Source organism: Cygnus olor, chromosome 2 (assembly GCF_009769625.2).
Source record: "Cygnus olor isolate bCygOlo1 chromosome 2, bCygOlo1.pri.v2, whole genome shotgun sequence".
NCBI classification, from domain to species: Eukaryota; Metazoa; Chordata; class Aves; order Anseriformes; family Anatidae; genus Cygnus; species Cygnus olor.
The window spans coordinates 84,731,195-84,753,236 of record NC_049170.1 but is presented as its reverse complement, the minus strand read 5'-3'; the positions used below and the strand labels follow the sequence as shown (position 1 = coordinate 84,753,236).

Sequence of the window (22,042 nt, the reverse complement as noted above, 5' to 3'; positions counted from 1 at the left end):
TCCTCATATTTCCTCCCCGAGCTTTGTAATCCAGCTGAATATGATGAGTTAGCACACAATTTTTAACAGAAGAACAAACAAAACACAAACAACAACAACAAAACATGTCTGACTTAAAAATAGAAAGGATCATATCCTGCAAACAGTGTTTTCTTTGGAATCTGTAAGGTGCACACCTCCTTCTTTTTACTGCTCCTGTATAAGTCATCGCCACTGTGTGGCTGATACCATTTCATGCACTTCCTGAGGTGTGGAAGGGGCTTTTGGGTCTCATTCAGTAGTGCTGGCACAAGAGTGATGGACTTCTGTGGGCAGTTTTAAGTTCTCTGTTAAATACAGGGTCTGGAGGTTTAGAAGGCTACAAAGTGCGCATGTCCCTTCTCACCTTTTCACAACTGAAAGTGTTAGTTGTACATTTATTTTCTTTGGAAAAGAAGTGGGAAAGTCAGTCCTAGGAAATGAGACATTTGGCATCAGATGATAAAACACACATTAGAATAATAATAATCAAAAAGAAACACACAACATCACCACCACCAACAAAAGCAACAGAAAATGCAGACCTCAATGCATTCGATTCCAGAGATTATGGCTGAAGAAACAGCATAGATGTGGATTTGGTGGCAGTGAAGGGTAGTGCTTGTGGCTCCCACGGGTCCTGAGGTCCAACAGAACAGCAAGCCTGGGGGCAACGCCTTGTGCTGTTGGTGTGCCCCGGCTCAGCTCTGTGGGGAGATCAGGGAGGCTGGATTTACACAGAGCATTTCAAGGATGCTCAGAGGGGTCTGCTGTGGGAGGAGGATGGCAAATGCTCCACACACTCAGTTATGGCAATGTGACAAGAAACCAAGTGCTAAAAAGGTGCAGAACAAAATATTTACCATTTAGCATCTTTGTTGTGGTATATTTAATCATCAAACAAACCTGGAAATGTCACTCTTCTGTTTTTCTTCAGCCTCCTGCAAAATTATATGCTTTATCCACAAATGTGACCTTTGAGTAATTGCTAAAAGGACAAGGGGTAGCTTTATAAAAATGACTGTTACTCATTTATAGTGTAAAAATGTCAGGTTAGTTAGGTTGCTTGGTTTTTGTTGTTGTTGTCTTCAGAATAATGTATATAATTAGGCTGCAGGGCTGAAAATTTACATTAAGAATGTCATACGTCACTTCTAACTAAATGCCAAATTTATAATAATAGAATCATAGAATGGCTTGGGTTGGGACAGACCTTAAATATCATCTAGTTCCAACACCCTATAATATTTAGTTGCACCACTATATGTTATCTTCCTTTTAGATGCAGAAATACCTCTTCATCCCACCTTTTTATTCTCAATATTCCTGTTTACTGCTAACCCTCCTATGGACATCCAGTTGTTGAAGAGTTTCTTTATCATGCTCTCCATCCTTATGAAATAAAAAAATTGCCCAAATGTTAATGGAATAATTTTTACAATATTTCTTCAAGGAAATTGTGTTTCTTTGTTCCCATTTCCTAGTCCAGCGCTGTGGAGTTGAGCACCACAAAAAATGAAGAAAATTGTGTTTCCAGGCCATTTCTACACTGGTTTAATGGGCTAGCGTCTCTAAGCAACCAAGTCCATTTCCACCAGAGGTCCTCATTTACCATATTGGGATCTCAGCAGTTGTGGGTATACCTTTGTTTATACCTTTAGCAGAAAAACACTTCCAGTTTTCCGCGCTTGCCAGCCTTTTTGCTAAGATGGAGCTCTCTAACAGCAACAGATCAGCCCTGACAGCCTGTGTGACCTTGATGCAATACTGAGCTGATGGGAACTATCCTTCTGCTATACAAAATCCTGGGAAGCAGCACAGAGAGCTAATGAGTGTGCAGGCCCATTTGTTAATCTCTAATTTTTTCAAGACATGAACAGTTATGGCTGCAGCCAAATGTGTAGTTAGATGAAAGTGCAAGTCCAATAATTGCTATGATGTTTGGCAAACACTGAATGTAATAAGGCGTTGTTATAAGATTTAATGAGACGAACGTACTGTTCTTGTGAACAGGAATAGCTAACACAAACCGAGATGGAGTGCATCGGGTAGCCAGCCAATATTTTTCTGTATCCTGTTATTTTATATAAAGGTATTCATTTGCTGATCTTCAGATGGAGAGATTGGAAAGCTTTTGTGGTGAGTCATGGGCATAAAACTATGTTTATTTTCTTTTGAAAGCTGTACGCTGCTTTGCAGCCAGCTAAGCAAAACTATTTTTCTTTTGTTTGCTTGGTTTTATTTGTTTGTTTTGGTTTTGTTTTGTTTTTAGTGTGTAGTTTCTGACTGTGTATTGAAAATTCTCTGTAAGACAGAAATCTTTCCTCCAGGGGCCTGGAGCATCATTCAAAAGACCCTTAGTGTGTCTAGATACTGCTCTCATTAGTGAGCCACTAGCAGGAAAAATACCATCCTGCAGTCAAACACTGCCCTGAAGCACCCAAAGAGCCAGTGTCACACCGGTGTAATTCTTCAGCTGCTGTGTCAAGCTCACTGCAAACAGCTCTGAAAAACTCAGAGAGATATGTTTGATATATACTGCTTTTTTTTTTTTTTTTTTTTTTTTTTTTTTTTTAAGCAGGTTTGTTTTCAGCAAGAGTGTTACTTTCATTGGAATACTGTGTTTTAAATGTTTCCTATTTCTCTTATAGGCACAGGTCCTTAAGTTAAGAAATAGATTGCTTATATGAATTCCTGGAGTCCTGACCCAAATATTTTCCAGTTTAATGGAGTAGAAGAAAAATAGTTTCTGGATTGTTTGACTGAAACAGTATTCCATAAAGTGGATATACAGTATTCTTGATTTAGCAGTCCTTTATACAGGCAGGTCATCTTTAGTAATTCTAGATATTTGAATATAAATATGAAATTACTCCTCCATCTTGTTATTGTTATTATTTTTTCAGATAGTTAATTCTGTCTTCTTTTTTCAAATTCAACAATGTATTAATGATCAGTTCCCTCCCTACATGTCTTTATTATTTAGGTGAATGGGTTGTACTCATAAAATGATGAGATTCTTACATCCAAACACAGAGGCAGAAGATGCTTTCCTGCCCTTATGGCATGAAACTAGACACTCAGCTGAGATGGACGGTGTGGCCACAGGCTTTGATAAGAGGAAGAACTGCACAAGTGGCAGGTAGAACTCCACTCAGCTCTTGATGCTAAGTAGTGACATACAGTTCAAACATGTACTGCATTGGCTTATTCATCTCCAGTTGCAGTACTGTAGTTGACTTAAGACAGGTAAGGTCTTCATGCTAGTGTCTCACTTGGATATTGTAAATACATTTTTCCCCTTAACAGAGCTGTTTGCTCATATATTGATACAGATTACCACTGCAGTGAATGACGAATCCTTACTCAACCTATTGAGATAATGAGAAAATTAAAATGGGACTGCATATTAATAAACAAATAAACAAATAAATAAAAAGCTGACTAAAAGCCATCCTCTTCGAGATTTTAAAAAACTGAATCTACAAAAAATAGTAACATACTAGAGATAAAAATGTCCCCTCTGAATTCAATGTCATGGTGTGTGGTTGCTCAAACAAAAAGTCAAGCTGAGCCTCTTGCAGGTAAGCATAATTGTGGACCAGCCTGTTCCCTAAATACAGTGCTAAATAAATGTAAGGCTGCTCCCTAGGACTTGAAAGCCAGTAGCAACAGTGCTCTTGATCTAGCTAAGTACTTGTCTCTGATTTTTCAAAAATACCATCCTGCCTTTTGTTAAAGCAGATGCATTTCTCCTAGGGTGATGCCAAACCTACAGGTTCCTTACTGGGTTTCCACTCCAGTGGCCATATGCATCAGTTAATGTATTTATAGAATAGCAGAACTGTAGTTGGATGGTTTTTATAGCAGGAGTTAGTTCTTGCTCTCTAACCCAGTCATGAACGTCACAGAGTTGTCAGTGCTTGATAGTGTAAATCACAAGAGCACAATTTTCTTTGCCCTCGATCAAAGCATTTTCGTTGTGGAGATTGGTGTGTGCCTCTATATGAAGTTTGATTTGAGACACGCATGTGCATCCCCCAGCCACACTGTGTGGGAGTTAGCATGCAAGACAAGTAAGGTGCAAGACAGCTGAGAGCTGACAAGCCTGATTTGTATCATCTTGATTTATATCAAGCTCTTTCTTAACAAGGTTTGGGTCTGGTGTGATTCCGCTACGAGACGGTTCAGAGAAATATAGGCCAAACGAATTTACAAAAGTTGGAGGAAAGGAACTGAAATTTCATGGGAAGTCTTTCCTAATATGACTACAGGAGCTCACTGCCACAAGAGGGTGCTTGCAAACTCATCACTGGCCGCGTCTCGTTGGGCTGAGGTCAACTGTATGAAGTTCAACAAGGCCAAGTGCCGGGTCCTGCATCTGGGGCACAACAACCCCAAGCAGCGCTACAGGCTGGGAGATGAGTGGTTGGAAAGCTGCCTGGCCGAGAAGGACCTGGGAATACTGGTTAATAGGCAGCTGAATATGAGCCAGCAGTGTGCTCAGGTGGCCAAGAAGGCCAACAGCATCCTGGCTTGTATAAGAAGTAGCGTGGCCAGCAGGTCTAGGGAGGTGATTGTCCCCCTGTACTTGGCTCTGGTGAGGCCGCACCTCGAGTACTGTGTTCAGTTTTGGGCCCCTCAATACAAGAAGGACATGGAGGTGCTCGAGAGAGTCCAGAGAACGGCAACGAAGCTGGTGAAGGGTCTGGAGAACAAGTCTTATGAGAAGCGGCTGAGGGAGCTGGGGTTGTTCAGCCTGGAGAAGAGGAGGCTCAGGGGAGACCTCATCGCTCTCTATAGGTACCTTAAAGGAGGCTGTAGAGAGGTGGGGGTTGGTCTATTCTCCCACATGCCTGGTGACAGGACGAGGGGGAATGGGCTAAAGTTGTGCCAGGGGAGGTTTAGGTTGGATATTAGGAAGAACTTCTTTACTGAAAGGGTTGTTAGGCATTGGAATGGGCTGCCCAGGGAGGTGGTTGAGTCGCCATCCCTGGAGGTCTTTAAAAGACGTTTAGATGTAGCCCTTAGTGATATGGTTTAGTGGAGGTCTTGTTAGTGTTAGGACAGAGGTTGAACTAGGTGATCTTGGAGGTCTCTTCCAACCTAGACGATTCTGTGATTCGGTGATTCTTCAGAGAGCTCCACAATGAAAATGTGCTGCACTAGGGCCTTTGAAATGTATTTTACAGGAGAGGGAGATTAGAAACAATGATAGATTATGCAAGAGGAGAAAGTTGTGCATTTATTTCTCACCCGGTGTCAAAATAAAACCTACTGTTTCCAAAGATTTTGTGAATCATTATTTTTGGAGAGAGCTTCCGAAAAAAAACCCTATGCATTCAAACACTGTTTAGCCTCTTGCAACAGATCTAAGTTAGAGGCAGCCTGTGTCTGAAAGAACACAACAGCAAGAAAAATGCATCTGTTGAACACATAGAAGAAGAGCTGAATGATATGCCTTAAAGTCAAGGGAAATATTTTTTGATAGTTATGTTAGTGCACAAAATGTGTTTCACATTGCTTCTGAATATGCTACATAATATGTTTGTAAAATGGTGCAAACTCTCCTTTTTAATCTTAAATGTGTGTGAACGGATGAACAGATGTGTGTGTGTATATATATGTGTGTGTTTAGAGGCCAGAAGAGAAATTAACAGTAGCATCCATAAGGCCCAAGACTTGGAGTTCAGATCTAAACTGATTTCTGCACATTCCTAAAGGTACTGTGCTGAGAGAAGGCACTGGACTGAAGTCACATCAGGTCTGGGTTATGCTGTTAGATGATCTGTCCATCATTTTGTTTAGGTCTTAGGGCTTTTGCCTTTTTGGGAAAAACAAAAACAAACAAACAAAAAATCAAATCAAACTGAAAAACAAACAAAAAACAATGTTTCAATAGTGTAATTGATAGGAAGATAATTATTATAACTCCAGATTTTGAAGTCATTGGAAATTGAGAGATCCCCCAAAATGGTTTCTATGCACTTCTCTCCACAGAAAGTTTGATCCTTATGAAAATCTCATTTTTTTTTGCGGTGGTTCCCAGGCTCCCTGCAGCTTTGCACAGCCATCAGAAGGAGCAGTCAGAGCTCCCAGCCTAACTTATTCATGGGGGGAAGTGTTCAGTGCTGCCCTGTCTTAAATCCATCACTCATTGGAAACACCTGTTCTGAGCAAGGCTTCCTAACCTGCTGTTCATTTTAGGACCCAGAAATACATTATCCTTGTTTACAGGACTGTTTACGGCCCTTGGAAGCCTTGCTAAATGTTGCATAGGAAGACGGTGAAAGACAAAGATGTGAAATTGAGATCAGCTCACCATTCACTGGGGCAGGATCTCTGTTAAAATGAAGTTCATCATTTACATTGTTTTCTGAAGTCAAACCTCTCGCTTCTGCTTTATAAATACCTTCTCCCTTACTTTGAAGCCAGAGAAGACTGACCTGTGTCTAGCACAAACACTGAAAAGCAGGCATAGCAAGGAGGAATCTATAAATTTGGCTGCCATGTATCTTGTATTATTACTGTCAACACCACCAAAACATAGTGCTAACATTTGACAGTATTAACACTGATTACTATGTGCTATAAAACAGTAAAGCTAGGATTAGTAAGGTTGCATTATTTGTCAGGGATCGTCACTTCTTAGTAGTTGTACCTAACATAATGGTCAAAATAAACTGAAAATGTGAAATGTAACCTGATAAAAATACTGTTACTTCCCCTGCCATCTTCCCACAGTATTTTTTGTCCTCTACAGCCAGGCCCTCAAAAGCAGAATGCAGAACTTTTCCCCAGAAGCAGAATCCTGGTCTGTTTTCACTGGTATTGAACCCAGAGATAACTTCCTTTTAATGTATGGCTAATGGAAGTAAATTAGCCTAAGGCAACTCTTCTAGATGAACTGTCTGTTCATTTTAAGTACATTTTATTTCTATTAAACACAATTTCTCTAAAGTTTCCTTACATATTCCTTTTCTACTATTGTACCTTGTTTACTTCTGCTGTGACCATGTCACATACATTGCAAAGATTAATTTTGCATTGATCTGAATACAATGAAAGTAACTTCTGTTTTCAGTTATGGAACAATGATCCCAGTTCCCTTTATTTCCATATAAATTTCTTCATGATCTTTATAGGTTCTGCTGCACAAGCCTACTGTCACTAGCAATGGCATTTCTCCTACCTGATGGAACTTAAGTCTGATCAGTACATACCTAATATAGTCTCACCAGCTGTCACTGTAAAATTAAATATTATTTTTACAAGTCTTTTCTTTATCATGAATGTGTATACCTGCTAACAACCTGAACAAATAAATTATTTACATATATATATGTGTGTATATATATATATATATATATAAACTTGTTTATATTTTCAAGGGAAATTTAATGATTTTTTTTCCCATTAAAATTCCTAATTCAAGTGCCCAAAAGTTAAAGTATTCCTGATTTTGTGGTACCTGCAACTTGCTTTTGACTGTGCGTTCAGGTCTTCAGTTCTTTGCTTCAAGCTAGAGTTCAGAGTGGAAACTACAAGAAAACATTTTTCATGCAGTAACGTGATTCTGATTGCTTCTGTTTTAAGAATAATCACCAAGTGTCATCTGAACCCACAACAAAACATCTAGCAATGCGATCCACTCCCCCTTGCAACTCAGCCGTGCCCCTCAGATCTTTTTATTTTTGCAGGGCTGTTTCCACTCCTGAATGCACTCTGCTCCTGGCCTCCTCCTGCAGCAAAGAGGATGGCAGAGGGGATGCAGGAGACCAAAATGGCCCTGCTTCTGCTCCATGCAGTACAGCAGTCAGGATGGTGAGGTGCTAGCAAGCACTGGCTGTTGGTCAGGTTATACAACCAAAAAAATTCTTTCTGTACTGTAGCAGCCCTCCAGCCCTTTGCACGCAGCGTGATTTGGGGAAAATGCATGCAGAAGATGGCAAAGGTAAAGGAGTACTTTGCAGAGTGTGAGAGAAGAAGTGGCCCTCTGTGTCTGAGCCTCCCTTAGGAGATAGTGTGGTGAAGGGCTCCTGCACAACCAGCTTGCCTCAAGGGAAGGTCACGAGAACTTCCTGCAGGAGTGAGAAGGAAAAATGCTTGCTACTTTCTGTGTAACAGTCCTGTTTTCATCTCATTGAGTTCATTTTTCTTGTGTGTCCCTTAGATCCTCGAGCAGCAGCTTCCCAAGGCTTCTGCCAGCTGCTGGTATTGCTAGTAACACTGAAGCCAATTCAAACTGTACATGTTGTTAAAAAAGAGACATCACACTGCTTTAATTGCCCATTCTTTTTACTTCATTCATTACACAAGTGGCACTGGTTGTGTAATGCAAGCTTTTGCAAGTTCATTCAAAAATGAACTTTCCTGAAACTATTCTTAGAGGTGATTACTGAGACTTAGATTAGATGAGGTTAAGTAAGGGCCTTTGCAGAGATGACACGTATGCTAAACTATACGTTTACTTAAAGACATATAGCATGACTGATATGAGAGGGGTTTATTGTATAAGTGACATAAAACATATCCCACAAAATGGAGGCGGAAAACTGTGGCTCATCATCTTCCTGTCTGAAGACTGTCCCGTGTTTGTTTCTCCTGGAGTGGGATTTGCATTGTAACATAAATCCGTTTGAAATACTGTGAAGCAAAGGTGGTATTTTTGTGCCTTTCATGTTCAGCTGCTGGAATGGATAGCATCCTTCAAGCTTGCTTTTGGGTACAAAGTTCTGCTTTAGGCTGCTGTGTTCCCCTGCAGATCACGGAGTTTTGCATGCCACTGCATTACTTCATGCAGGAATACTCTTTCTGCTTTTGTCTCATTGCTTTCCACCGTGGAAACAGCATCTCCCCAGGCCAGGTGCCTGGGGTTTTGTCCAAACAACAGTTGGACAAAAATCATTTAAATTCCTGATTTTTTTTTTTCCAGTTTCCAAATGTAAATGTGTATATGACTAAGCTGTAACAGTTCTTTCTCTCAAAGGTCAGCCTGAATTATTTTGTGCAGATAATGTTGAAGCTTATGCGCCTGATGGATTTCACATAAACACCACTTGTCATGGGACTGATGACCTGAATAATTACCTCATCTCAGTCGCCACTGACATAATCAGCTAAACCAATTACACTATAAGCTCAAGCCACTAACAAAAGTTTCTCGGATTGTTTTATTTGGACTGGAAGTTTTCATGCATTGTACACAAATTAGTACATAGCCAATAGTGATGCTCAGCACTAAAATTTTACTCTTCGCTAGTATGTAAACGTGTAGTTTCCCTGTTAACTCAAGTTCCACAGAGTTGCAGAGTATTTAATGGAGATCCATATTTCTCTCGGATAATTTTGGGAGATTTCTTTCTTAGTCTGATTATTTTGCCTTATATAATTAAAAAGTGATATACTTTAAGGTTATGTGTAACATGAAATATTACATTTATGAATTATTTTTATTTTCAGAAATTAATAAGAAAAAAAATTAAAAACAACTTTTTATTCCTTTATGTTTTATTGATCTTCCTTTTCTGTTACTCACCATATAGTTTGTGTAATATGCTTTTAACTTAGACATAATTTTTATAGTTCTCCCTGCATATGATTATGGATTGCAGTGAATCATTATCTCATTTAATTGAATTAGAGGCTGGTTTAATCATTGCTGTTAAACCAACCTTGCAGAATTGTCATTAATACCATACAGGCTGCACGCAAAGCAAAGCGGACAGTTGTTTATCCTGATGTTTATAAAAAGATGTGAGTAGTGTCAAATGAATCTTCTGCCAGACTAAATTTTTGTTTGGGATAATAAGCAAAAAGCTATAATAATCTGTTCTCATCTTCAGTATCTTGGTGGAAAATATGTTGCCTGAAGAGGTTTTTTTAAAAGCTAAAATAATTGTGTGTGGTATGTGATTTGCTCTGACGTTCAGCTTGGATTATTTATTGATCCTCTAGTACTTTTTTTTAAATCTCTATTACCCATAATGATCTAGTTTACAAATAGCATTACATCTGCAATTTTGTCATAAAATCTGATTTATAAAATTGTCTCCTGAGATATCCATGGTCTCACTTAATCAGACACATTCCTATATCATTAGCCAACAGAGCTGAGCAAATCGGACTGTTTTTGTAGCGGCAACATTATTCCACTCTTACATGAAATCAAAGGCACATGAAGAAATGTCTGTTTAAGAGGAATCACAAGTTTCCCAAGACTATTTTGTTCTATTTCAAGCATGCACATTTCAAGTTTATGGTTCTATGGAAAATTTTAATAGAATACATATATTCCAGTTACAGAACAACACTGTGAATCTCTTCGAGTTCTTGAACATGGCTCGAGGAAGATGTTGCAACATCTGGTTAACTTTAGGTAGTCTCATGCCTGAAAATGTCCATTTAAGTATCAACCTAGTGATACTTTATTCAGAATATATAGAAAATCGGTCTTTTATCTCAGGCTGACTACTTTGCTATACATTTTAAATAAAATACTGTTAATTTTGCTCTGTCACTTCAAAACAAAAACGTTAGTTAAATAAAAATAAATACGTCATAAAGTATAGAAAAACGGTGGGGCAGCTCTTTGTAGTGCTAAATATTCCACAGAATAAACACAGAGCCCTCCACACCTGGCAGTATCATGGCTTGTAGTTGAAAAACAAAAAAACAAACAAACAAAAAGAAACCACCAAACTGTTACTGAGCTCAATGTCACACACACACAGACACACACACCCTTTATGGGAAACAATCTGCAGTAAATTTTAATGTAGTTGATGTGATGGATGGCTCATACTTTCTTGTTTGTCACATGGAGTCTGTATGTGATATTTGAAGATGAAATAGTATCTCTTGCATGAGTCAGGGAAGCCAGCAGCCCCAGTCTCCTGTAATGAAGAAATCACCTTTCCTATAGTCCAGAGGCATCAATGCTCTTTCGCATTTATGGTCTCCTCAGCTCTTCTTCTGCACAGAGAATTGAAGCAGATTTTTTGCCTGTTGTGTTTCATTGGTCTTGGGGAATGACTGGCAGCAACCCTGGGTGCTGAACAGGAGAGAAGAGGTTTCAGCCAACAAACCAGCCCTTGCAAAGCAGAAATACTGTGCTTGCATGGTGTGACCCACCAATAGCTATTCCTTCAAGTCATTCATTATTATTATTATCACAGAGTCATAGAATCATTAAGGTTGGAAAAGATCTCCAAGATCATTTGGTCCAACCATCACCCTACTACCAATGTCACCCACTAAACCATGTCCTAGGTATTATCAATCTCTCTTCTCGCAAAGCACACACACCGACCACTTCACAGCTGCCCTAAGACCATTCATATGTGGAGCAGAATAATTGATGCCTTGGTAGAATATTAGTGAGATAAAGTGTCATATCTTTTGTGAGGATAACCAGATTACTCAGGTTCAGAATTTTCTAGATAAAATTAATTTATACCGCTTTATGTTTATCTTCTGAAAAACATTAAGCGCTCAGCCGTATTTTATTGCAGACTGCTAAGATACAGGCTACTGCTTTACTGACTGCTTCAAAAAGCAATTTGCTGAAGACACTGTCGTATCAGTTGTAATTATTAATTGAGATTTTTGAAAGAGCTTAAAACATATTAGGGTGGTGGATATTTGGTAGAGGAAGTTAAAAATGTGATTCACTGATTGTGTGTCCTGGTTAATCTGCGCTAGTAACTTTCAGCAAGCAGAGTAGAGGCAGAGCAAAAAATGGATGCAGGGAGGAAAAAAGGGGGAAAAAGAGCAACCTGAAACCACAAATTTTCATGGTGTCATTGAACTGAGTTTGGGGAAATAACAGTTGAATATGAGGGTTTATTACAGCTTTCATTCAAAAGCTGCAGCCTCCTGCGACTCGCTTCATACCTAAGGCATTCCTGAGCGCTAGGCCAAGGAGGGCAGTCCTGCAGCACACTGCCTCTCCCACCCACCGTGCCATGAACTCCGGGGGGGACTCACATCAGCTTTGCAGCCCTGGGCAGTGCTGGGAAGCATGTAGCACTGTAAATGAGTTTTAGAGCCTTGGGCAACTGCTCATCTTGCTGCTCAGCCAGAGGACACAGGTTATGCACTGTTGAATGCTGGGTTGCTGCATTCCTATCCGAGCCACTTGAGATTCACACAACTGTGCCTCAGAAGTGATTTTCCATGTTGCTGCACCATACCATACCCTGGAAAGCTCCACTCTCCGTTGTCTTTCCTTATCCTTAAGCAAGCAGACTTTGATGGCGTCTTTGGAAAACTGAGTTTAGAAAATGTTGATACCTAACTAATCTCCTCATTTTGTAAATGCAAATGGTGAATGAGACTGACTTATTCTGAGGTAATTTGTGCCTCATATCTCCTGAAATCAGAATGTCGGTATGTGTTGGGCATGTCTTTAACGCTCTGTTTGTTGGAAATGCCTACCGAAAGTCAGCAAATGGTCCCTACATACTGTAATGCCAAAGCTTGCTTGCAAAAAGAAGAACTAATGTTTGTAATTCTTTTATTGTCTTACTGCTTGTTTTACTTTTAAAAAGAACAAAAAATGAGCTTTTTTTTTTTTTTCTTTCTTTTTCTTTTCCCTTAGTATCTGGTAAATAACTTTGGAACACAAAATTTTCCTGTGAAAATATTCTGTGAAAATACATCTCAGACACTGAGTGAAACATATTCTTCCCTTAGAGACAATATCTACTTATCTACTCTAAATAATTTACAAGACTTTGCTGAAAATACCAGTCTCTCCAAGAATTTTTCATTAAACATTAGGATCCCCCTCCTTATTGTCAAGAATTTTAGGCCTCCAAATTATTGTACGCTGAGTTTTCTGATACATTTGTCACTGACATTTTTCTGGATGACTGAGTGGTGTTTTAAATCTGCAGAGTTTTTGGATTTGTAAAGACCTATATCCCAAACATTAGGTGAAAATTGAAATTGCTAAAGAATTAAAATAATGTTCAAGTCCTTACCAAGTTGTCACTGACACATTTTTTTTTTCTTTAAAGCTAAGAGTGATTACATTGTAGTAAAACTTGGATGAATCTGAACAGTCCCCAACAAAAGAAATCTTTTAAAGTAATGATCTTACCCAACGATGCAATTGCAAAATAGCGTACATAGCCCGTGAGCATCCCAAAGACCTGGCATTGCCTCTGTATCTTAATGAAGCTGATTGCCAACTAAATCAAAAGGACTATCCAGAATAACAATGAGCCAGGACACTAAAATATTAATACCTGGTTATCATGGTCATAAATCAGAAGCCACAGCTGTGATCATTTGGTGACTGTCTCTGCCTCAGCAGTGCCCGCAGGGAAAAGAAATAAAAAGAGCATTGAGGCAAGAGCAGCTTAGAAAAAGGGTGGGGGAGTCAGGCTGGACCATGCAGTATTTTACACTTATAAAGGTTTTAGTGTTTTTTCTTTTTTTCTTTTTTTTTTTTCTTTTCAACACCAAGCTCTATTTCCTGCTGCTCATTTGTGGTTGTGAATTGATAGCGAGTCTGCGTGAGCGCATTTTCAGCAGGCAGGGTCACCAGAGAGGCTGAAATGTATGTCATTTCTCCTACCCTTTCAATAGCCAGATGCTGATGCTGCTCTGGAAAGAACTGAGCCACGTGTTGGCCGTGCAGAGGGGCTGCAGGAAGCTTTGGTGCACCTGCAAGTGCCCAGCTCCACACACATCAGCCCCGCACAGGCGAACACTGGGCTACCGAGTCATCCTGACGACTGGGGATAATGGATTTAATCCCCGTGGTCAAGCAAGGAATCAGGATGATGTACTGTAGTTCCATGTAATTAATGATGAGTGTATCTTGCTACATTTTAGAGAAACTCGCAGTTTGTTGACTTTGAGTGAAATGCTAGCTGGACACCAAGCTGAGTTGTAAGGTTCACTTCCTGGCTTGGCTTCCTCCTGGAAGTTTTACAGCTGTCATAAAGCACATGAAACAGGAACTCTAACCTCAATTTTATGTTATTTGTGCTCATCAAAAATGTCAGGTTCTAATGGGAAACCCCAAATCTTTAAGGACAGCAACAGGCAGCACGAACATATGGCTCCTCCCTATCGCTTTCCCTACAGAGAACAAGTGCTCAATTTTCAGAGGATTAATATTCAGGTTGGGTAGAATTCATCTTACCTGCCTGGTTCATTTTATTATACAATAAAATCTGATTTATTCTCATTTGGATACAGAGTATATAGCCGTATAAGCATGCAACGCTTATAAACAGTTACTTTCCAAGTGATACGACGTAATACCTACTCTTGGAGGTATTTCTGAGGAATGAAAAGTGTCACTTGCCAAAGGGCAGAGATAAAAAGCAGTGTTTTGGATCTGAACATTGCGCCTGGAGCTGATGACTAGTTATGCTGGTACCTGTTCAGTTATTAAGCCTAAAAAAAAAAAAAAAAAAAAAAAAAAAACCAACACACACCGAAAAAACAGCAAATAAAAAGCAGACTACTATGCTGATTTCTCAATGAACTTTTCTGAGTCCAGTAAACCTATCTCTCTCTTTATGTTTTGCTCACAGAATGGTCTGATCGTTGCCTGTTACCAGGGGTATGTGGATATTGTAATAGCCTTATCACAATGCCCTCACCTTGATGTGAACTGGCAGGACAACGAAGGGAACACGGCCCTCATCACAGCTGCGCAGGCAGGTAAGGTTCTTTGCCTCGCCTCTTGTACAGGGTCTCAGGAGAAACGTGTGTTGTGAATATTATTTCCAGTATTTTTTTCAAAGCTCTAAAAGACATTAGTCTGTTTAAAGATATCCTTGCCAAGCCTGCTCCCAAATAAGTTTGTCACGATTTTTTTTGAACTAATAAATCTAAAGCAACTTTTATCCTAGGGACAAAGAGAGAAAAAGATATACATTTCTAGTATTTCTAGTTCTTGAATTAAAAATACAGAAGAGCATGCCCCACATGTGCAGTCCTGTATGACACGTGTCCTTTAAGCTTATTTTCCTATGTTTGCTCTGCCAAGCCACCAGCCATCATTGTGGTGATATAATGCGCTGTTAATGCACATAACTATGATCTCTTTTTCTGAAGCCTGTGGCACCTTCCTCAGTGGGTCTGTACCAACTGCCGGCTGTAGGAAAATGTATCACCATTCAGAAATATCTTAGCTGCTAATACTTTCTTCAACCAGTCCACAGTAAAAAGCAAAAAGCCCTTCTTACACAGTCTCAGCAGGACTCAGTGGCGACCAGTGCTGATTCTATCACAGACCGGCTGTATTGACATCAGCCGTGTTAATCCTGATGCAGACTGGAGTGAGAGCAGAGCTCGTCTCCAGGCTGTCTTTTATCCCACCCAGCGTGGTGATATTCTGTCAGCAAGTGTAACAGATCACATACGTGCAGGGGGTGCTCCCTAAAGCAGTACCGGTTCTAAGTGTACACACACAAAGCAATCTGCCGATTATCTCTGTTAAAACTGTGACAATGAATGTTAAGCCTTTAAGCAAAGCTCTAGCTTTCTTTTTCCAAGTGGTAATAAAATGCTGAAGCATACGGATTAGGAAAAATCTCACCGAGGGGACTATCCCTTTGTAGTCTAAAACCCGTCCTCTGGGCCTGCCTGGCTCTGCGCCCATGGGTTCCTTTGCATCCCTCAAGCATGCTCCTCAAAGGCACTTTCTAAGGACTGCACGCTGAGTCTCTACCATTTCTTCTCACTGATTAAGAATATGGGAGACCACGGGAAATAATATTCCCTCTCAGAGCCTGCCTGTTCTTCTCTGGCTGGATAGAGGAAACAAATTTCTGTCAGACAACATCAATGGACATTACAAGATTGGAGTGCTTAGGGTTTGATTTTAACTCAGAAATATTGCCACTAAGAATTTTCACTTAGTAACCAAACTTTGCTCTGTGTTGTACCAAAAAGTGAACGGTGCTAAAGATGTCACTGTGAGACAGGTCTTAAACACTGGAAGAAATAGCTGCAACCAGAGTTGCCATGTTCCTGGCAAAGCCATGGGTATAGCAGTTCTCTAAAGAAAGCAGAGAAGTCTCCAAAACTCTCGTCTACTTCTATTTATCTGCCTAACATGAATCTGGACTATAAAAGTTTTAACATCAATACCGACTCCTTCCTGACCCTTATAACTCATGCTAATAAACTCAGAATTAATCCAGGGGGCCGACATTGACCTGACTCTGTCTGCCAGCACTTGCTGTTGATTCCCAACGCAACTGGAAATGACGGCAGTCAGCAGAAGCTAATGCAAACTCCTAACAACTGGGATGTTTTCCCCTGCCTGCAATAATCCCGAGCTCTGGTGTTGACACCAGTTATTTCATTCATTATCACAGGATACTGCTGTAGCATTAGTACAGATTACCATGTGGTTAACACTGCAATCAGAGGAGCTGCAGTGTGATAGATGCTGCTTAATTAATGCTGAGCTTTAAGTATTAACACCGAACAGTGTATTGTAAAGAACTGAAGGCAAAGTCTGTACGATCTTTCCTTTAGTGGTGGGTTTATTCAATTTTTACTCACAGGCCATGGAAATAATAATATTTCTGCAAAACAAATTATTGTCAGAGATCACTGCCATTTATGACAAAAATATATATGATTTTTTCTTGTGGAAAGTCTAGTAGCAAACCCACTTTCTTTCAGTTAATTGCAAGATGATATCAGGTGGCTTCAGAGAGCACTTCTGGTTTTGTTATGATGCTCTTCCCAGCTGGGCCATCACCTATGGTCTGACCCCAGAAAGCAGCCTTGGGGTGGGAAGAGGCCACAGTCCTGTGGGATTCCTCTGTGGGCTTCAGGGGCTGCATCTGCACAACAGGGCACAGGTAGTGGGGAGGCAGCAGGGAAGCCTCTTTCCTTTCACCAGAGGAATTTAAAATCCACACTTGCTTATGCAGGTTCATGGCTGCCTAGACATGCTGCTCCAACCTGAGCGGCAGATTGAAGTAAACAGAATTATTTTAAAGACCAGCTGAAGTCTCAGAAGATAATTGAATTCAGCTCCTTATACCCATCTGCTTTTGATGACTTTAGATTCACATCTTTCAAAGAACCAATCTTAAACCGAAGGTCTTCTGCATGGGCTGACCTGAAAAAAAGTAGTCTGGAGGGACCAGTGGAAAGCAGTAGATTCTTAATAAGCTGACTAGTATAGAAAAATAACCACAAATGAAGCACTTAACTTCATGTGTCAATTTCAGTTTAGAAAATCAGTCTGCTTGCTTGCTCTTCTCAATATTTCTTACAGACATGGGATGCTTTTTCAAAGGGAGCTTGCCTTTCAAAGCTGAAAATTTGTTGCAGCCTGCAGGAGATGGTGCCCAGAAATGGGTGCTAAAGCAGAAGCAAAGTCATCACGTGGCAGTATGAGGGCAACACGGAAAAAATGGGAGATTGATGCAAATGAGTGAACGGAATAACAAGAAATGGAAAGAGAGGAAGGAAGGAAAGTGGTTACAAAAAAAGGAAAAGGAAATATTACATTAAATAGAAACTGCTGATTCTCAGTTTCTCTGTTCACGAGGACATAGTTACATCAGTGGCAACATATGGTAATTGGTATGTTCTGTTATTTACAGAGAGGATTTTATTTGCTCCCTTTTAAAGTATAGATGTTATACGATACAAGAACAAGTTTGGGGCAGGCTTCAGCTCTTCAAACACAAAATCACAAAGTAACCCAATCACTTTTCTTTAATGAAGACATGAGAACACAACCACCTAAAGCACACAGATCATAAAAGATTCGGTTCCATCTATCCCCCAGAAAGCATTTGCTGCTCATAGACCAAACACAGTCTATGACAGAGCATCTTCCTTACTGTGCAGATTATCCTTCTGCCTGTATTACACAGATTATTAGGTAGCATTGTATTCATTATACATATTTCTTCTGTGGCAGCAATTAAGTGAATTAAGCTATTACAGACATCTGTGCTGATCCCTAAATATGTCTCACAGGGCAAAGAACCATGCCCTTCGCACGCCGGTTCTGCCAGTGGGTAGATCAGGCTGGCAGACAGCAGGAGCCTGATCCGAATTCAGTACGACCAAACCGGCTGAGGCCACGCTCATTTATTTTACAGCTGCAAACAGCTTTCAGAGCAGGCTTTAAATCATCGAAGGCTCACCTGGTTTACGATTTAGATACGCGCTCTTGGTTCCTGCAAATGCAGAACTGAAGCAAACGTTGTGGCCTTAAATCAAAAGCATATGACACAGTTTGAACAAAAACTTGGCAGCTCTGAGTTTTGCTTTGAATTTGATATTTGTTTGAACTTGAAATTTGAAGCAAACCTCAGAGGACAGAAACTTCTGCAGATTGTAATTGAAGTGGTTTTCAGGAATCCTTGTGACATGAAACTTCTGAGAATCACAAACCTCTCTTTTTCTTTTTCTTTTTCTTTTTCTTTTTCTTTTTCTTTTTCTTTTTCTTTTTCTTTTTCTTTTTCTTTTTCTTTTTCTTTTTCTTTTTCTTTTTCTTTCTCTTTCTCTTTCTCTTTCTCTTTCTCTTTCTCTTTCTCTTTCTTTCTCTTTTTTTGGTTGTTTTTTTGTTTGTTATTTTATTGCTGAGTTTTGTTTTTTATTCTCCCCATATCATATGAGGCCATCTGTAGTCCCCTGGAGAGTTTTGAACGAACAAGGTCTCTCAGGATTGACTCTTAGGATCACCCTAGATTTGCAAAACATCTCTTACTGCAGCTATGGTTTTGGCAAAGGGAAGAACATCTTTAATAATGTAATAAGTGCTGAAAAATCTTCCTTTTTATTATTTCTCCTTGTTTCAGTTCCTGTCTCCGATTTCTGTGGTAGAAAAGCATTATTTCAGCTGTCCCAAAACCATCCTGAAGCACAATGTACATGGATGAAATAGTCCTACATGTCCTGCAAAACAATTCGGGAATAAAGATTCTCCTGGTAGTAACTGATATCCTGTCAGGATTTGGTCTCACGCCATAAAGTCAGTGAAGCTGAAGCCTCTGTGTTGAGTAAGCAGGACCGGGTCACTTGATCCTGCCATGAACCCAGATCACTTTTGCTTTGTTCAGTTTGCCATATCTTTATGCTTCATTTGCATCAAACTGGGAGCTCTTAGCCTGATTTTCCCTGACTCTGGCATTGTTCAACTGATCTGTGCTCAAGTTTCAGCAGAGTTTCCAGTTATGCAGCAAGGTAGCAGAGTCCAGCAAATTCTAGGAGACCAAGAGTAACACCTATGAAACATCTTAAATTAATTGGTAAAGGTTTTCTTAACTTGCTTTCCAAAGTGAGTGCAGGGCTGTGTCGGAACAAAGCAATGGCTGATGAAATCTGCACCTGATGTGACACCACAGACTTTAAAAACCGTCCTGTATGAATTATAATCTGCTTCAGTAACATTTGTAGATGAATTTGAGTGACATGCATCACAGAATATTCAGCTGGACTGCAGAGTGAGATGAGAGAATATTTTTACAGCTCCTGGTAATTAAATTGTGATTGTTGCAGCTGCCTGACAGACTGCGTTATTTTATAAAGTGTCAAAGCATCATAAAATGAATGATAAGTGAGGGAAAAGCTGTTTTGGATGACTCATAATGGCACTAGATATTTTTTCCTGTTCTGATAGTCCAATTATAACGGCTTGATGTTTTAATCGGTCTTCCCACCATCTAGCCAGAGACACCTTCAGCTACTCGGTACACCCTTGCTGACACCAGTTATCCGGGCTCACGAGGCACATGAATGGCAATAACAGTTGCTTTTAGTGAGAGAACTTAAGTTGTTCATTTTGCTACCAACATTGAAGAGCAGCCCCATTTTCCTGTTGCTGGAGCAAGTGACTTTACATGGTCAGATGGAAAAATAAAAGTGTGGGATTCAAAGCAGAACATTTATTTGTCTAGTATCAGGCCTGAAATGGTTTGTTAGTAGTGTTGGCTGGAACTACCACAAGTAATTGCATCTTAATGGAGCACTGTGAAGGTAAGGCTCAAATTTACCAGAGGAGTGAAAAAGCTGAATCTTTGCAACCACTTTCCCCAGGGGACAGGCAGTACTACCCATTGATTCAAAAAACTGAGGCCCCTTGCAACCTCAAAGTGACCACTTCTGGCCTTTAATTATGCCTTTACCTCAGATTGATTTCCAGAGAGAGGAACCCCCCCACTGAGAGCAGCTTGAGGGAAGGTGGGAGCCCAGGTTTCCAGGCTCCTATCCCAACACTCTTGCCACAAGACAGTGCCACCTAATGCTAAAGCTAGTGACTGCAGTGATCAGAAAAGGACACGAGGAAAACAGATCTCATTAATTGTCTGTATTTTTCCAGTTTCCAAACCTGCAGGATAGATTTTTGGTTTGACCTTGAGACTGCCTCTTAATTCTGTGGTGGATTTTCTCTGTTATTTTTTTTTTATATTTCTTTAAAGGGCACATAACCATTACAAACTACTTGTTGAACTATTTTCCCGGGCTTGACATTGAGAAGAGGAACGTGTTCGGATTCACAGCACTGATGAAATCTGCAATGCAGGGACGAACAGAATGTGTGAAAGCCTTGATGTTGGCAGGTATGCAAAACACTTTGCTGCTTCTTCTTCATCATCTAACTGTAAATACGAGATGGGCACACACAAGCAACAACAAAAGTTACCTCTTGATGTGTGTATTCTGAGAGGCGTGGTGCAGCCTTCCCTGGAAATGGGTGCAGACTTTAACGAAATTGCAGGCAAGGAGGTGAAGCCACATGCTGCAGGAGGAAGAGTGCTCTGCATGTCTGTGGAACCTCATCCGTGAACTCTCCAGGTACTCTCCGTGTCATATTTATTGTCTCCAGGAGAGGTCAGGGAATGTGATCACTGAGATTTGTAGATGGTGAGCTAATGAAATTTGTGACACAGCTGGGAAAGACATGCAGATCTCTTGCTGCCAGCTGCTGTGGGTGTGATGGTGCAGGGGTGGGTGATGGCAGTGTAACCACAGGGCCTCGTGGCCAGACATCCACGTCTCCCTCCAGCCATGGAGTAGGGAGTTTTGGGTGCAGGGTTCACACCCCACCAGGGATATTGGTGGGAAATTTGGCAATATAGGGAGAAACCTCTCTTTCTAGCCCCCATACAGAGTTATGTCTCAAGGTTTATGAGTAATGGTGCCAGAAAGTCTGTACCAGCTGCAGGGAGGGAATCGCAGCCCAAGGAGTGAGGAAGTCCAGCTCCCTGCCCACCTGCCTCTTTGCATCCGGGAACAGGAAATATGTTTCTTGTTGTTGGCCCTGGACTTTGCAGCTGAATTTCCAGCTGTAGTCATAGTGAGGTGAAGAGCTCCTGGAGAGGAAACCTGGAAGGGTGAGAGGCATTGGGGCAACATCCTCTACAGGAGCAGTACCAGACCCCTGACAGGGCTGTACAGCACCTTTTAGCCACAATATTGGATGCTTTTGTTGTGTTATTAATACATAAATTATTAGTTCACGAGTATATAAGTGTATTAGTATATTTTATTGCAGGTATTTGGCACAAATCAAATTTTATGGACATGATAATAGATAACTTAGGAACATCATTGCTATTTAGACCAAAAATCCTACAGGTCCATTTCATTGTAGACTGAGATGTTGAATGGATAGTTTATTTCAGCTGTTTTGCTGTCACAGAAGTCTAACCCTTCATAATTTGAGTGTTTTAAGTAGAAGGCATTTGTCAAGCATAGTGATATTACTTTCATAATATCCGGTTTATAGATGTTGATATGGCACAGAAAATGCTTGAATGATATGGTCACTCGTTATTTTCTGCAAGATTCTCTAGGTTCTTACACTGGAATCAAGGTTTTGGAGTCAGATCAGTCACTTTGGAGCTAAATTTTTATAAATAAAAATTATAAAATGACTGTTAGAGCACTGCTAGACACAGATGCAGTTTCTGGACTAGTATCTACTTTGTGCAGATGCTAGTTCAGAATTTTCCAGTGGCTGCTATAAATTATCACTTAAAATGAAACTTCAGTCGCCAGACCTTAAAACTTATCA

General features: G+C 40.2%; 1 protein-coding gene across 1 annotated transcript in view; it reads left to right on the top strand.

Moving 5' to 3' along the window:
• The window catches only part of ANKRD33B (ankyrin repeat domain 33B), a 43,924-nt gene that overhangs the window by 14,579 nt on the left and 7,303 nt on the right, over positions 1-22,042 (top strand). The window contains exons 2-3 of the mRNA XM_040548203.1: positions 14,574-14,703; positions 20,445-20,585. Coding sequence (XP_040404137.1) covers positions 14,574-14,703; positions 20,445-20,585 — 271 coding nt within the window. The remainder of the gene's footprint in view (positions 1-14,573; positions 14,704-20,444; positions 20,586-22,042) is intronic.